Genomic DNA, 15,751 nt, shown 5'->3' with positions numbered 1-15,751 from the left:
GTGACGCACATCAAAACTGGGTAGCTTTCTGTCCCTTTCTAGTTTTAGTGTTCTGGTAGTGAGGCTGGATGGTCCAGTGGACTTGGGAGACCTGGGTTCAGGTCCTTCCTCCACCACAGACTTCCTGTGTGACCTTGGGCAGGTCAGCCTCAATTCCCTGTCTGTAAAATGGGATTGTGGTGCTACCCTATCTCATAGAGTGTTGTGGGTAATTACATGAAATACTGTAAAGCAGTCAACTACATGGAAATAGAGGCCATGTAAATACCTTGGTGCATATGACCTGGGCCCTATTGTGCTAGCTAGAGTTCATACACCAGTGTACTTCCATAGTTCACATCTAGGCCTGAGAGGGTAGCTTAGTTCTCATGACCCAGTTAATCCCTATCACTTCCAGCAATGCCCAAAGAGTTTTTGGGAATTCCAGAGGATCATCGAAAAGAAATGTCTTCCCATCCACCAGGACCTTAACAATGTCCCTCACCACCACGTGAAGTCGCGTAAGCCCTTTTGGACCCATGCGTTTAACCTTCATCAATGCAACTTCAATCCTGTTGAGGCTTGGAAAGCCGAATGGAGTTCCCAAAAGCCACAAATAAACACCTCGTGAAAGACACGATGCAGAAGATCCCTGGCTTCGATCTCCCACAAAGCTCATGGGCAACCCTAAAGCGCATCTGCACAAACCATGGCAGATGAAGATACTTGCTGCACAAATGGAAAATTAAAGACCCTGCAGTGTGCACCTGTGGTCACGCAGAACAGACTATGGACCATATAACAACTCTGAACGATTCACAGATATGAAGGAGGATTCACAGCAATACACTCTGCTACTCCAGATGCAATTATCTGGCTTAACCATCTGGATGTAAAATTCTAGTTGTTGCTCTACACTTACATCAGCCGTATGAAGAAGATGACTTCCAGCAATGGTGCCAGTTATGATGTTTTTTTTTTCTTTTTGTCCATTTGGAACTGTGACGAAACTGCCAATTTATGTCACAGTCACTTCACTGCATATAGATCATGGAAGGTGCTGACTTTCAGTCTTACCCGCCGGAGCTAGACTCGAATAACATATAGAAATGTAAGCTGTGTATCTGGGCTGAAACCAGTTCTTTGAGCCATCCTTTATGTTCTTGAATAAGTTGCAATTCCTCAGATGGACACTAGGCAGCATGTGACTGGGAACTGTTCAGGGGTTCTAAGGTGAGGCAGCACAGTGAGTGAGCAGTGTAGCAGAAATGATTCTAATAACTGCATTCAGATAAAGGAGAGTTAGTTAGTCCTTTGGGGTCCAGTTCTATAAGAACATAAGAACGGTCGCACTGGGTCAGACCAAAGGTCCATATAGCCCAGTATCCTGTCTTCCAAGAGTGGCCAATGCCAGGTGCCCCAGAGGGAATGAACAGAACAGGTAATCATCAAGTGACCCATCCCCTGTCGCTCATTCCCAGCTTCTGGCACACAGAGGCTAGGGACACCATCCCTGCCCATCCTGGCTAGTAGCCATTGATGGACCTATCCTCCATGAACTTATCTAGTTCTTTTTTGAACCCTGTTATAGTCTTGGCCTTTAGCTAATCCTCTCGAAGGAACGCCACACACAGAGGCAGTTCACTGTGATTCATAGATTATCACATGGTCAGTTGGGATCATTCCACTGCACCCCAACAACACAGCGTTGGCGCCATCATGTCATAGGACAGCCCGACAATGCAGCGTTGTCATAAGTGACTGTTCCAGCGTAGATCCAGCACAGACACCTGAACACTGAGCCTGGCCTAGGCCAGCTGGGACAAACAGGTGCCACTAGGCGTTCTAGGAAAAGTCTGGGTTTTATTCGCCAGACCCAGATCCCTGATGAGCGTGGATCCCAGTAGGGATCAGTGTCCATTGACTCCGATGGCTGTGGTTAAACAGCTTTGTTTGTCCCTGCTGCCTGCGTTTGAATTCTCAATGCTTAAGGCGCTGAGCCTGGAGTGGAGCTGCCTGATTTGCAACAGGATCCACTTCAGCTTTCCCAAGGCACTGCGGGCCTGGATAAATTTAGATTGGGACCATGACCACTCACTGCACCCTATCCACTGATGCATTAAATCCTTCCCAAGCTCTAAAGGAGCCCAAGAAGGTCTTGAGGCAGGAAGTTGAGTGCTGCAATTGAGAGAAAAGTGGCTGATCATGGAAGGAAATTCTCCTTCATTTTCCCAGACAGGCAGCAGGTACTGGCTGTCACATCTGTGAGAGACTCACAGACACCAGAAATGAGCCACCGCCATACGGGAGCTGGTCTCCAGGACAGCGCTGCTGCTGTTGGTTTTATTGCTAATCACTCCCCGCTTTTCACGCTTAGAGTAAAAGGACACAAACAAACTGGAGGCGATAGCAGCTGTTTTCATCCCGCCTTCCAGCCCTGACAATGCGGAGACAGTTGCAGTGCCGGGATTTGATGGCAGACGCTTACTGGGGAGGGAGGAAATTTACCTTCTGCTGTAAATGACTGGTTCTGAAACTGTGTAAAACATACATCGGTACATGCTAAAATGAATACAGCGGAAAGGGCTGAAGACACACACGTGCGAATTCTTGCCTACGGCCCCATTGAAAAATACAGTGAGTCCCAGTTTCAAAAGTGCTCGGCACCCAGCTGCTCCCATGTTAGCACCTAGATTTCCAGAAGTCCTCAGCACCCAGCAGCTTGCATTGTTCTCAGTGGCAACATGTAGGTGCTGAGCAATTTTGAATATCTGGCCCAGTATTCTAGCTTTGTTTGTGACCACAAAAGTGATCTCACATGAGACTTCGACAAATAATAACGATAGAAAGGAGGAGCTGTGCCATCTCAGACTGTGGTCTCATCAGATCGAGCGGGGGTTGAGCTTATTTACAGCTTGGCTGGGAAGACCTAGAAGGTTTTAGGGACAAATTTTTAAAGACATCTAAAGATGTAGGGAGGCACCTAGTGAGATTATCAAAAGCATCTAGGCACCTCACTCTTATTGGACTCAGTAGGAGTCAGGCATCTAGGCACTTCTGAAAATTCTCACTAGGTGCCTGTCTACATCTTTAGGGGCCTCAAAGCCTTTAAAAATGTGGCCCTAAGTCCTTATGAAAATCAGGCCCTCGTCTCAAGTTGGACACTCAAAATCAGTGGAACACTTTTGGGCTTTAACCTCTCTTTGTCCGCTTGCCCGAGGGGCTTGAAAGTGCATGTTTGTAAATTGCTTTGAGATGCTCAGAGACCAGCAGCTGAAGAAATACAAAGCATTGGAATACAAAAAGGCACATGCTGTACCTATCCTAACAGCCCCAGTCTCTGAGCTCACCACATCCCTGGCTATTAACTCCTGAGTTCCCTAAGGAGTCTGTCTTTGTAACAGCTGAGCCTGGCGCTTCACCGTGGGGGAGCTCTGCGCCCTTCAGAAGCCTTGTAATGTAGCCGGTGAGTTTTGGAAGAAGAATGAGTGGACTCTGTGCTGCAAGCCTACAGACGCTTCAGTGATGCATGTAGGACAAGGGCAGCCTGTGTTAGTATGATAGAGGAGAGAGGATGTTACACTTCTTTAAGTTTTGCTGTACCCCAGGCTTTCTCTTCTCTTGCTCCTCTGCACTGTGCTCATTCCAGGTGTGCCTTGTGTCATCAAGTGCCTGGCTGTGTAGTTGGTCTGGCTCACCAGCGGAATGAATAAATGCCTTCACTTTGCGAATCTGGGCTGGGGAGGAGAGATGCAGTCAAACAAAGGCTTTGCTTCTATTGGTCAACAGCTGCACTGAAACCTCTTCTGTCTCTTTGGGTGACTGACACCCCTTCGGATTGGGATGGGATGGGAAAAGGGCGCTGCTTGGCATTATTGATCACCTGCTGTCTGCCAGGCAAAGGAGGCCTGTCTTCATATGTTCATGCCATGCATCTGGGAGACAAGCACTGTACCTCTGCTCTGATGTCTTTGCTGCATCTCATTTCCACAACGTTAGGGCATATAATGACTGCTAGCTCTGTATTGACTGGACACTATAACAGGCGTAGCCGGTTAGAAGTCCCCAGTCTGATAGCTGGACTCTCTAAGCCCGTGGTTCTTGCTTTTTCCATGCTGTGACCTCCCTGGTGCAGCAGGAAAAGGTTTGGGAGAGTGTTGTGACACACCACCTCCACCTGGCCCTGCTAGGCTGCAATCTCCAGGTTGAGAACCCATGCCCTGCCTGAGCCAAATTCATCTTTGGGGTAAGTCTGTCAAAGTCCATGGAGTTGCACCAGGGATTGATTTGCCACAGTGGCTGTGTTCCTCTTCGATTGCCCAAATGGAGACCTTCCTTGTCTGTAGGCAGCAGGCTCAGCCTTGGGCTTGGGGCACTCTCCTGGCCTCAGTAGAGTAAGCACAACAGAGGGATTCCTTCAGCCAGTGCATTCCTGAAGAGTTCCTAGGCTCAAGCTTGGAACAGGACCCGGCAGGCAGAGATGGGCGGAAGGAGCTGGTGAACTGCAAAAGGCTGAATAAGTACAAACATCCCAAAGGCTCCCTTTCAGGGAAATCTTCCTCTTCTCTTAAGCAATTAAATAGGACCCAGAGCCCCACTAAAATTAAAATAACAAAATCCATTTATTCTGGCAGCGACCATTTGTGAGCACCTTTGCCAAAACATTTTTGTGGTGCTGGTCTTTTCAAGTGGCTCCTTTGCAATAAAATCCAGATGCCATCGGTCCGCAGAGCCCTCCAGGCAACTGGTGATGTCCATGAAAGATGCCCTTTGTAATTAATTAATCTCCCCAATGCTGTGGTGATGCATTCCCAGTGGTTCCCAGCTCGTTTCTTTTTGCCGACCCCGGCAGAAAAGGAACGTATTCATTTCTGAGCGCTGAAGAAAGCCTTTGTGCTGGAAGGAGCTCACCAAAAGGGTTAAGCTCCTAACTGGGAAGAGGCAGCTGGGATTGCAGGAGTTATCAAAACACAAACAGAAGTAAGCAAGCTTTTAATTTGCCTGGCTGGGCTGCCATTTCCAGAGCCCCTTCCTTTGCTGATCACAGATAGTCCTGTTGATTTACTGACCGGCTGTGCTATGTCCTGTCCCAGTGGAATCAATTGGCCTGAGTGAAGCTATTGACTTTAGTGGGGTTACACTCAGGGTTTAAAATGTTCTGTGAGTCCTCCTGCTCTCTCCCCCTGGCCCTACGAGGGGCTGTCCGCCTCACCATGGAGCTGGGCGACCCTGAAGGGCTGGGCCTAGCTGGTAGCGAGAGGCAGGTCAGGCTGTTGTGACAGGGAGCTAAGCTGCCTTCAGAAGTTCTCTCTCCCTCTAAGGATGTGACAAAGGGTTTGCATTAGCATGGGGTACTGGAGCTGCGTGTAGGGGCTACCTTCCACCCCTGCACCGTGAACAGCACTCAGTGGTGTTTTGTCATGCGTATGCACATGGATATGTTCTCAAAAAGAAAAGGAGGACTTGTGGTACCTTAGAGACTAACAAATTTATTTGAGCGTAAGCTTTCGTGAGCTACAGCTCACTTCATCCGATGAAGTGAGCTGTAGCTCACAAAAGCTCACGCTCAAATAAATTTGTTAATCTCTGAGGTGCCACAAGTCCTCCTTTTCTTTTTGCGGATACAGACTAACATGGCTGCTACTCTGAAACCTATGGATATATTCATTATCCAGACTTATATGAAACTTATGAACGTAGGCGTAAATGTGTGCTCCCCTAGAATCCCCTGGGAACACTGTAACTATCAGGCTAATTAAAGTATTAGCAAATGCTGGTAATTATCACAGCTGCTTTGGTGGGAACTCTCACTTTACTTTGTTAGACCTGGGCCCTCTGCATCTTCACAGCTCGGGGTGAATCAGCATTTCCATTATCAACCCCCATCTCCTCCATCCCACTCACACCCTCTAGAAGTTTATAGTTTGCTTTGGTCATAAAACTTGTGTTTCAGGCTGAAAGCCTCTGCCACAAAGTCTCAGCACCCTCTGCAGCATTCAGTTGGGAATCTCATTTAAATCAGTTTTGTGGTATGGGGTGGGTGACAAACCCATGTAACTCGGCTCCCCCTGCCTCAGAGCAAACCTCCATGCTTCAGGGCATCAAGTCGCGTCCGGTTGATGAGGGTCAGGAAGGAGCTTCCCCCATGGGCTTGGTTATAACCCCCTACTGTAGGGTTTATTGCACTTTCCTCTGAAATGCTTCAAACAGGCCCCTGTCAGAGGCAAGGTACTGGACTGGGTGGACCACTGCTTTTAGCCCCTCTGGCAATTCCTGTGTTGTAGTGTATTCAAGACAAAGTCCTAGAAATGCCAAAGAGTGTGTAACCTGTCAGTCAGTCTTGTTCCTTTTTGGGTAGCAGGAGACAGGCAGCTTGCAGTATTGCCAACCCCAGCGCTCAAAAATCATGAACCAGGCCCCAGAAAATTATGAGATTTTTTGTAAAAGTGATAAATGTCAGATTTTTTTTTCCTTCTGTTTTTTTACCCATTCAGGTAGCAGCCAGGTGAAGTCTTCAGGCTTCTCTCTATAATAGTGGGGGGCTAGAAACACCCTCTATCTTAATCAAAAGAAGAAAGCAAGCTGAGATCCTCACATAATCCTTGGACTCTAGGCACTTGAAACCAATGGGAGTTAGTTGCATAGCCTGCTTAAGTGCTTTTGCACATCCCACCAACCACCTATCTGCACTGTTAGGTGCCTAAATACCTTTGTCAATCTGTCTCTAAGTGCCCGAGTCACTTTTGAAAATGGGATTAAGGCTCCTAATTCAGGTGAATTTGAAAATGTTACCCTTAGTCTCTCTGGGCTCCAGGTCCCCATCTATACAAAGGGGATAACAGTACTTCTCTGCCTTACAGATACTCTGGTAATGTTACCATGTAAGTCCTTGTAATAGTATAAGGACCTTGGAAGAATGGTGGAACTCACTCTGTCTCACTGATTTCATGTCTCTATTGAAATGATTCTCAAAACTCCACTCTCTTCTCTGCTGCCTACAAGCAGCTAAGTATTATCAAGATCTTGCTAGCAGCAGCCAGTCATGCTGCTTTTTCAGTTGTCTGCACCTACTCTCACACTTTCTTACCGCGTGTTAATGACAGTACATCATGAGGCTGGAATGAACGGCTCGTGGTATGAAAGTGAACTGGGCTGTTTCTTTCGTGTAGCACAGTTCTAGGTCCTAAGGTCTTTGGGACAGGGGCTGTCTTTGCTTTGTGTTTGCACAGTGCCAAGCACAACAGGGTCTTGTTCCACGACTGGGGCTCCTAGGAGTTATGGCAATGCAAATAATACATGCTAATAATAAGTTGTAACCACTAAATTGCAAGCTCCCGTTGTTCTCTGTTGCACTGTACGTTTAGGTTCCCACCTGCAGAGATAGGGTTGCCACCTCTGAGATACAAAAACTCAGAACAGCCAGGATGATACTGAGCCCATAAAACTGGACAGCTGGCATCATATACTGAATGTCCTTACCGGTTTCTCAGGACTGCTACCTCAAAAAAGGGAGGATCCTGGGAAAACCTGGTCAGGTAGCAACTCTACCTGCAGACCCTAACTGCAACATGAGCCCCAGAAGGGAGAGAGTGCCATTAGATGGCAGCACACCTACTCTCCCAAGATCGCATGCATGCGCTCCAGCTACCTTAACACGTCTCATTCCCCTTAAAGAAGTTGAATGCTTCCCGACTTACAGTTCAAAGCTTCCAAATGGGAGGGAGACAAGAGAGTACCTGCAAAATGGGCATTGTTGCAACTGGTGCTGCTGTGCAAGGAAAGCTATTCACAAAAACTGCCTTGTCCAGCCGGCGACAGCTAATCCTCAGACTTGTGAAGGGCCTGCTCTTTGCACAAGCATCTGTGACACATGGCACGCAATAAAAAGCATTCCTCTAGAAACAATCAGTCGTTTCTATCTCATTTGTAACCTAACAACTCAGCCTAGGTTTTTGTTGGGGCCTTTTTGATCGATGGCTTTAATTTTGCTGGTGTTTTGCACAGGTTTCCAATCCAGATGTTGCCACTGCCAGACGGTAACTGCAATATGGGCCAGGGGCAGTTCATCATGGCACTCTGGTTGTCGTGCCAAGGGGAGGTCAAAGGCTAGGGGTCAGTTGCTGATTTGATTACAGGCCCTGTTTTTCAGGGGCAAAGGGTGTGGTTTCTTTGAGAGCCCTTCTTTGCGCTGAGGGGAAACCTGCTACCAGTGCAGCAGCTGGCGTCCTGCTTATTTTCAGTGTCCTCTGGGAAGAACAGGCTCATTTACAGCAGATAGCAGCTGTTTGCAGTGAGAATCAACAAACAGTAGATCTGAGGTGGCTTCTCACTTGGCCCAGGACAGCTTCATTTGAATGACTGGCATTTTGCAGCCGTTGGGCTCATTCAGAGGTGTCCTGAAAGCTGGCATGAGCCTAAGGGGATCGAACATGGTGCCCTGTGGCCTCTCAACTTCAGTGACAGCAGGAAGAATGAGTTTGTGATCAATATACTAGACTGGGACTCAGGAGGCTTTTGATTCAATTCCCTGTTAGGCCACAGATGCTCGGTGTGACCCTGGGTGGGTCACTTATTCTTCCTATGCTACAGGCGCTAACTTTCAGCTTTCCCCGGGGGTGCTCCAACCCAGCTCAGCCCCGAAGCCCCTTCCCCCACTCCGCCCCTTCCCCCAAAGCCCCACACTTGCTCTGCCTCAACTTGTATGTGTCTGTCTTAACCAGATTCATGCAAAGGAGCTCATAGTTCAGGGTGGCACCGTGAGTTCGTTCCTCTTTGTCTAAGCACTGCAGCGAACATAGGACCAGCTCCTGCAGTCTTTTCTCAGGCAAAACGCACACTAGCATCAGTGGAAGCTTGGCCTGCATAAGAAACCCAGCATATGTAATTTGTTTTTGGACCTCACAGAGTTTAGGCCCAGCAAAGTGCATTGCACCTATGAGGGTGGGTAATCGTAACCCTGAATTCCCAGGCCTTTTGCGCATTGCATTGAATTCTTAGAGGCAAAGGTTGCCTTTGCTTTTCCTCACCACTTCACACCGAAGACGATGGGAGTTTCACGAATGGACAGGACGGAAATGTGGAGTGCAGAATTCCTTGGGGCTGAGGGGAAGGAGGAAAGCATTGAGGGCAGGGGGCGAGTACTGCACATTTTTAGGTGAAACCATTGTGCTGTCTCCTGGATAACCCCAAAAGATTGTGACTGACAGTCCTGGCCCTTTAAAATTCCTCATACCCTACAGGAAGGGAGTGTCTTTCTTACAGGAACTCAGTGTTATTGAATGAAATTCAAGCCAGGAGGCAGGAAATCCCAATGTGGGCAAGCAGGAATTTAAAGGGACAGGACTCTGATAATTTATAGATTAAATTGGTTCTTACTGTGCAGTTGCAAGCAATGGTTTGAGTTTTTTCTGGAAGTTCCCTGTTATGTTTTTATACCATCTCCTCCTGACTCAGATCCTGCTCCATCCTCCGCTGTACATGCTGATACCAGTGTAAAAATCAGTTATTGTGAGACAGGCCCATCAAGTGCATTGCCACATCTCCCTAAGGGTATGTGTCCACTGCACATGAAGGGTGTGTTCTTCACTCGGGTTAGCTAACTCAGGTTAAAAGAAAAGGCAACTCAGCTTTTAACTCAGGTTAGCAATTCGAGTTCAGCCCACGTTCCCCTACAGAATTTAACTTGAGCTGCTAAGCTGAGTTAAAACCTGAGTTCCTTGTCACGCTGCTTTATTAATCCGAGTTAAGAACATACCTTTTTTTTGCAGTGAAGACATACTCTCTACGTAATTAGAGAGTATGAAACTGCTCTGTACAGTAATTGCCTTGATAGATTCATAGATACTAAGGTCAGAAGGAACCATTATGATCATCTAGTCTGACCTCCTGCACAATGCAGGCCACAGAATCTCACCCACCCACTCCTGTGAGAAACCTCACCTATGTCTGAGCTATTGAAGTCCTCAAATCATGGTTTAAAGACTTCAAGGAGCAGAGAATCCTCCAGCAAGTGACCCGTGCCCCATGCTACAGAGGAAGGCGAAAAACCTCCAGGGCCTCTTCCAATCTGCCCTGGAGGAAAATTCCTTCCCGACCCCAAATATGGCAATCAGCTAAACCCTGAGCATATGGGCAAGATTCACCAGCCAGATACTACAGAAAATTCTTTCCTAGGTAACTCAGATCCCACCCCATCTAACATCCCATCACAGGCCATTAGGCCTATTTACCATGAATATTTAAAGATCAATTAATTACCAAAATCAGGTTATCCCATCATACCATCTCCTCCATAAACTTATCGAGTTTAATCTTAAAGCCAGATAGATTTTTTGCCCCCACTGCCTCCCTTGGAAGGCTATTCCAAAACTTCATTCCTCTGATGGTTAGAAACCTTCATCTAATTTCAAGATTAAACTTCCGAATGCCCAGTTTATATCCATTTGTTCTTGTGTCCACATTGGTACTGAGCTTAAATAATTCCTCTCCCTCTCCGGTATTTATCCCTCTGATATATTTATAGAGAGCAATCATATCTCCCCTCAACCTTCTTTTAGTTAGGCTAAACAAGCCAAGCTCCTTGAGTCTCCTTTCATAAGACAAGTTTTCCATTCCTCGGATCATCCTAGTAGCCCTTCTCTGTACCTGTTCCAGTTTGAATTCATCCTTCTTAAACATGGGAGACCAGAACTGCACACAGTATTCCAGGTGAGGTCTCACCGGTGCCTTGTATAACTGTACTAAAACCTCCTTATCCCTACTGGAAATACCTCTCCTGATGCATCCCAAGACCGCATTAGATTTTTTCACAGCCATATCACATTGGCAGCTAATAGTCATCCTATGATCAACCAAGCGTGTTGCTTGTACAATGTTATTATAAGAAGTTATTGCAAGTGATCCTGGAGGCACTGGGGCACTATAGTGTCCTCACAGAAACCAGAACCCCAGTAACTCCTGGACCTTGTTTTTTTACCATTTAGTCTCATTGAACATAAATGGGCAGTATCATAATTGACATCCTTATTAACCCACTCTTCACATCAGTGCTGTTGATCAGTTTTCAGTCCGCTTTCTGCACTGAGAGCGTATTTGGGTGGATTAGCTCAATCCAGTTCCAAAACAGATTAAGCTAAAAGTGTCCACATGGGGAGCTAGTACGGAATAGCTATTCCAGGCTTTTTCTGTGTAGACAAGCCCCAAGAGCCTGATCCAGCTCCCACCAAAGTCCATGGGGGTATTTGTGGTGACTCCAGTGGAAAGGGATCATCAGGTATTGTTACCTTTCCTGTTGCATTAACTTCAATATGTATGATATTGCGTTCTTGTCTGTTATTTTTCCACATTGACAGTCTCTCCGCCCTAGCTCCCTGAGTAGCATCATGCTTTCTGTAGTACTGCCCTTCTCTGAGCCATTGAGACACTCAAATGTGTCTGGCTGGAGAGGGGCAATCCATATGCCCACCGCATTTCTGTTATTGACACAACTCAGAGGTACCATGCGAAGGTGGAACTGTTTGTTAATGGACATATCCAATTAAGGAATAGGGAAGAACATGCAGGTGGAGGAATGCAGCTACAGTCAGTAAGGTCACAGCAACCAATCAAGTTAAGCAATAGAAAGGAAATGGGAAACTCCCTTACTTGGGTTTCAGCCCTATCCCATGACCCTTGGTGTGGAGCCAAGCTTTCCCTTCTGTTTCCCGAAGAGCCACCCATAGGCCACAATTCAGCAAAGTTCTCAGGACGTGCCTCACTTGAAAAAACGTTCAGTCCCAGTGCAGTCAATGGGGCCACTCATGGGCTTGAAATTTGGCCTGTGCTTAAGTACTTAAGTACCAGGGCATCACAGCTCTTCCCCTTCACCACCTGTGCAGGAGAAGATGGAGTTAACCCCTTGGTCACCAGGACACAGATGCTCACTCCCAGGTGATCATCGTCTGGGCCATGCTGTGCCCTGGACTCGCGTGCCCCAGTCCCAATGATGTTCTGCATTAATGTGTTTTCTCTCTCTCTTCCGGTTAGGGACCTGATGCCCAGAACCCTGGATGGGCAGATCACCATGGAGAAAACTCCCAGCTACTTCGTCACCAAGGAAGCACCTGCTCGAATCTCTGCCATGTCGAAGGGCACCAAGCTCATCGTGGTGGTGCGGGACCCCGTGACCCGAGCCATCTCCGATTACACACAGACTCTCTCAAAGAAGCCCGATATCCCCACCTTTGAGAGCCTGACTTTCAAAAACAGGACTACAGGCCTGATTGACACCTCGTGGAGCGCCATCCAGATCGGCATTTACGCCAAGCACCTGGAGAACTGGCTCCTCTACTTCCCCATTGGGCAGATCCTCTTTGTCAGCGGGGAGAGGCTGATCAGTGACCCCGCCGGGGAGCTGGGCAGGGTCCAGGACTTTCTGGGCCTTAAGAGGATCATTACGGACAAACACTTCTACTTCAACAAAACCAAGGGCTTCCCTTGCCTGAAGAAGGCTGAAGGCAGCAGCAAACCCCACTGCCTGGGGAAAACGAAAGGCAGGACCCACCCCAATATAGACCGAGAGGTGCTGCAGAGGCTGCGGGAGTTCTACAGGCCTTTCAACATGAAGTTCTACCAGATGACTGGGCACGACTTCGGCTGGGACTGAGGCTGAAAAAAAGAATAATTTAAGAAAAGAAAAAATATAATATAATATATATTTTTTTTACATATCAGTAGAGAGGGAAAAACAAAAATGTAAGCGTTGTGCTGAAAACACTCTCCGTTCTGTTTGTTCTTTTTGGCACAATGTCACTGCTTGGTTTGTTTTCTTTCTTCTATTAGCAGCGGGTTGGTGTCTCCTTCCACGGATAAGGCAAGGTGGCTGTGGGCCAAAGCTTGGTGCTGTTGAAGTCAACAGGGCTCTGGCCATTTATGTCAGTGGTTTCAGGATTTGACACTGTGTCTACAGAAAAGTCTGGGAGCATCATTTTCAAATTTACCTAAGTTCCATTTTCAAAAGCGACATAGGCACTTAGAGAAGCCCAACTGTCATTGAAAGTCAATGATTTAGGCTTCTAAGGCCCAGATTTTAAAAGGTATTTAGGCGTTGCTGTGCTCAGCCTTGCAATGCCTAATAGATTTAGGCACCTAAATCTCATCATGAAGATTGAGGCTCCTAAATGCATAAATCACTTTTGAAAATGGGACTTAGGCTCCTAAATCAGTTAGATATTGCAACAATGAGCGCAGCAACATCTAAATACCTTTACAGATCTGGGCCTTGATGACTAATGGCTGGATTTTTAAATCTAGTTAGGTGCCTAACTTCCATGGGAGGTGTCCAAATGCCTTTAAAAATGTATCCCTTAGTCACTTTTGAAAATAGGACTTAGGGTCCTAAATACCTAATTCACTTTTGAAGATCCCAAAGCTGGTCAGGACATTCTTTTTCCTATGGAAAATTTTTTATCAATTTTTTTTCACTTTTTTATCAATTTTTCTTTGAAATTTTGGGGAGTTTGATCCAAAAAGTGGAAAAAAAATTCTGCAACCAAAAACCAAGCTTTTTTTCAGCAACTGGTGAAAAACGGGAGGGTTTTTTACATATAAAATTGAAATAATTTGGGTTTTGGTTGTAGAAAGCGGGGGAGGGGAGGAAATAGGTTTTGACAAAAAGTGATCTTTTGACATGAAAATCTCAGTGTAGTCAAAAGGCTGTTTTCCAGCCCACCAGCTCACAAGCAGCTTCCCCCATCACTTGTACTCTCTCCGGGTCGCTATTTCAGAGCTCACCCACCTCTTTCAAGATTCCCATTCAGAAACTTCACCAAGCCAACATGCGTCCCATTGGATGTCATCCATAGAGTTTGAGGGTGTGGCCCTCATGGGGTTTCATACTAAGAGGGGAGTCATTGTGGGGTGTGGGGGGACTCCATGTCCTTATATTCTTGAATACGGAATAACAGGGTAAGAGCCAGAGTTGTGGGAGAGGTGGCATGTGAGGTATCCTGCTAAGCCACGTTCAGAAATATGTTGGACAAGGCCCTCTAGGCTTCAGAAAAATCTTAGAAGAGAAAATGTTGGAGCAAAGGTTCATTTGAAAAAAAAACCAAAAAACCAGCCAGTTGTTCACAAGAGTGTGGTGAGAACCTAATGGCTGCCCTGCTGAGAACAAAATGGCAGCACTCTTCTGCGGAACATGGGGGAGAAAACAGGAAAGAGCAGATTGGGTTTGTCGGGTTTCTTCAATATGTTCGTTAAAATAATCCTCCCTGTTACGATACCTGGAGATCTCGATTCTTGACAGCTGTTTTGTGGCTTCTATAAAGTGAGTTGGTGGTAGCTATCCATTAATTAGGCAGGTGCCCAAATCACACAATTTGGCCCTTTTGTCCATAGTTTCATTAGATGATTATTATTTATATTAGCGCCTGGAAGCCTCAGTCATGAACCAGGACCCCATTGTGCTAGGTTCTGTGCATTACGATTGCTGTTTATTAGGTGTATTACAGTAGTGCTTAGGCACTTCATGGATCAGGACTCCATTGAACAGAACCAAAAGACAGTCCGTGCCATGAGGAGCTTACGGTCTAGGACAAGATGGAGACAGCCCGGGGAGCACTAGGTAACAATGAGACAATACTGGTCAGCGTGAAAAGCAGTGGTTCCAGCATACCGGCTGCATAACCGTTGTCAGGATTTTTTTTAGGCATCAAAGCAGAGAAGAGAGTTCAGGAGGAAAATGAGTCGATAATCGAAGAGGTCAAGATGATGTGTGTGAAATTACCCTCTAGCTCTGCAGGTGGTCCCTCCAGTTCCTGCCTACCTGTTCCAAAGGTAAAGAAAGCAGGTCAGGGTCCAGGGCTTTCAGGGCACCATCTGCCACCAATATCACATTCGTGTAAAGAGAAAGAGGATAGAGCTGGGCCTTCCACCCACTCCTGGCTCTCCTGAATCCACTTCCCAGCTTTTCTCCTAACCAGCTTAAGATATGATCCTGCACATTGCTGAGGCTATAGGGGCTCAGAAAGTAATTTCCCCCTCACTGCTGCAGAACCAAACCTGGGTGGATTCACAAACAGGACCCACTTCCCGATCTATTTAAAATCACTTTGTGTTAATGTTGGCAGGGCTTTCTGAAGGCCTTGGCCCCAAGACTGTCTCCCACTTGTTGCCCCCATAAAGCCTTATATGAGCTCAGTTTTCCTTACCCAGAGTCCAGTAACAGCTGGCTGGCAAGCTAACAGTAGGGTGCTAGAAAACTGGTAAGTCATTTTCTCTGCAGTACACCCTCCCATCCTCAGCACAAGAGGCCACAGCAACCCCACTACCTTCAGCCAACATGGTCATCCTCTGTCTCAGTTCTTGATTCAGAATGTTCCGGCTCCAGCTTTAAGCCCTTTTTTTGGCAGCATCCCGTGGCACAAAACATCTGGGTAAACATTTTATAATCATCTTAACCAAACAAAGAACAAAAAGTAGCGATCAGATCAGCCAAATGCAACCCAGAACAAAGCAAAGCCACAGCCCTCGCTCGAGCACATAGTGCCTCCCTTTGTGTCTTAATCCTCGGAGAGGTCTGTCGAAGGGTGGAGTCATGGGCGGCTACAGTGCTCACCTGTTGTTAAGATCCTGGCCAGCTGTGGTCACAACAGCCAAATGGGCTGTGGCAACAGTCAGACTTTCTCAGCTGAGTAAAACAGAACTTGCAGATGAATTTGGACAGTGCAAGAATTTTCATCGCCACCCTGAACTTTCATCCAAAACTCAAACCAGAAGATTTCTTTTGGGGCAG

General features: G+C 46.8%; 1 protein-coding gene across 1 annotated transcript in view; it reads left to right on the top strand.

Moving 5' to 3' along the window:
- The window catches only part of LOC311530335 (heparan sulfate glucosamine 3-O-sulfotransferase 3A1-like), an 82,407-nt gene extending 69,762 nt beyond the window's left edge, over positions 1-12,645 (top strand). The window contains exon 2 of the mRNA XM_084646801.1: positions 12,004-12,645. Coding sequence (XP_084502927.1) covers positions 12,004-12,622 — 619 coding nt within the window. The 3' untranslated portion in view covers positions 12,623-12,645. The remainder of the gene's footprint in view (positions 1-12,003) is intronic.
- The last annotated feature ends 3,106 nt before the right edge of the window (positions 12,646-15,751 follow it).

This window comes from Lepidochelys olivacea, assembly GCF_965140295.1.
Source record: "Lepidochelys olivacea isolate rLepOli2 genome assembly, chromosome: 14".
In the NCBI taxonomy this organism is placed as follows: domain Eukaryota; kingdom Metazoa; phylum Chordata; order Testudines; family Cheloniidae; genus Lepidochelys; species Lepidochelys olivacea.
This window is presented reverse-complemented; position numbering and strand designations above follow the sequence as displayed.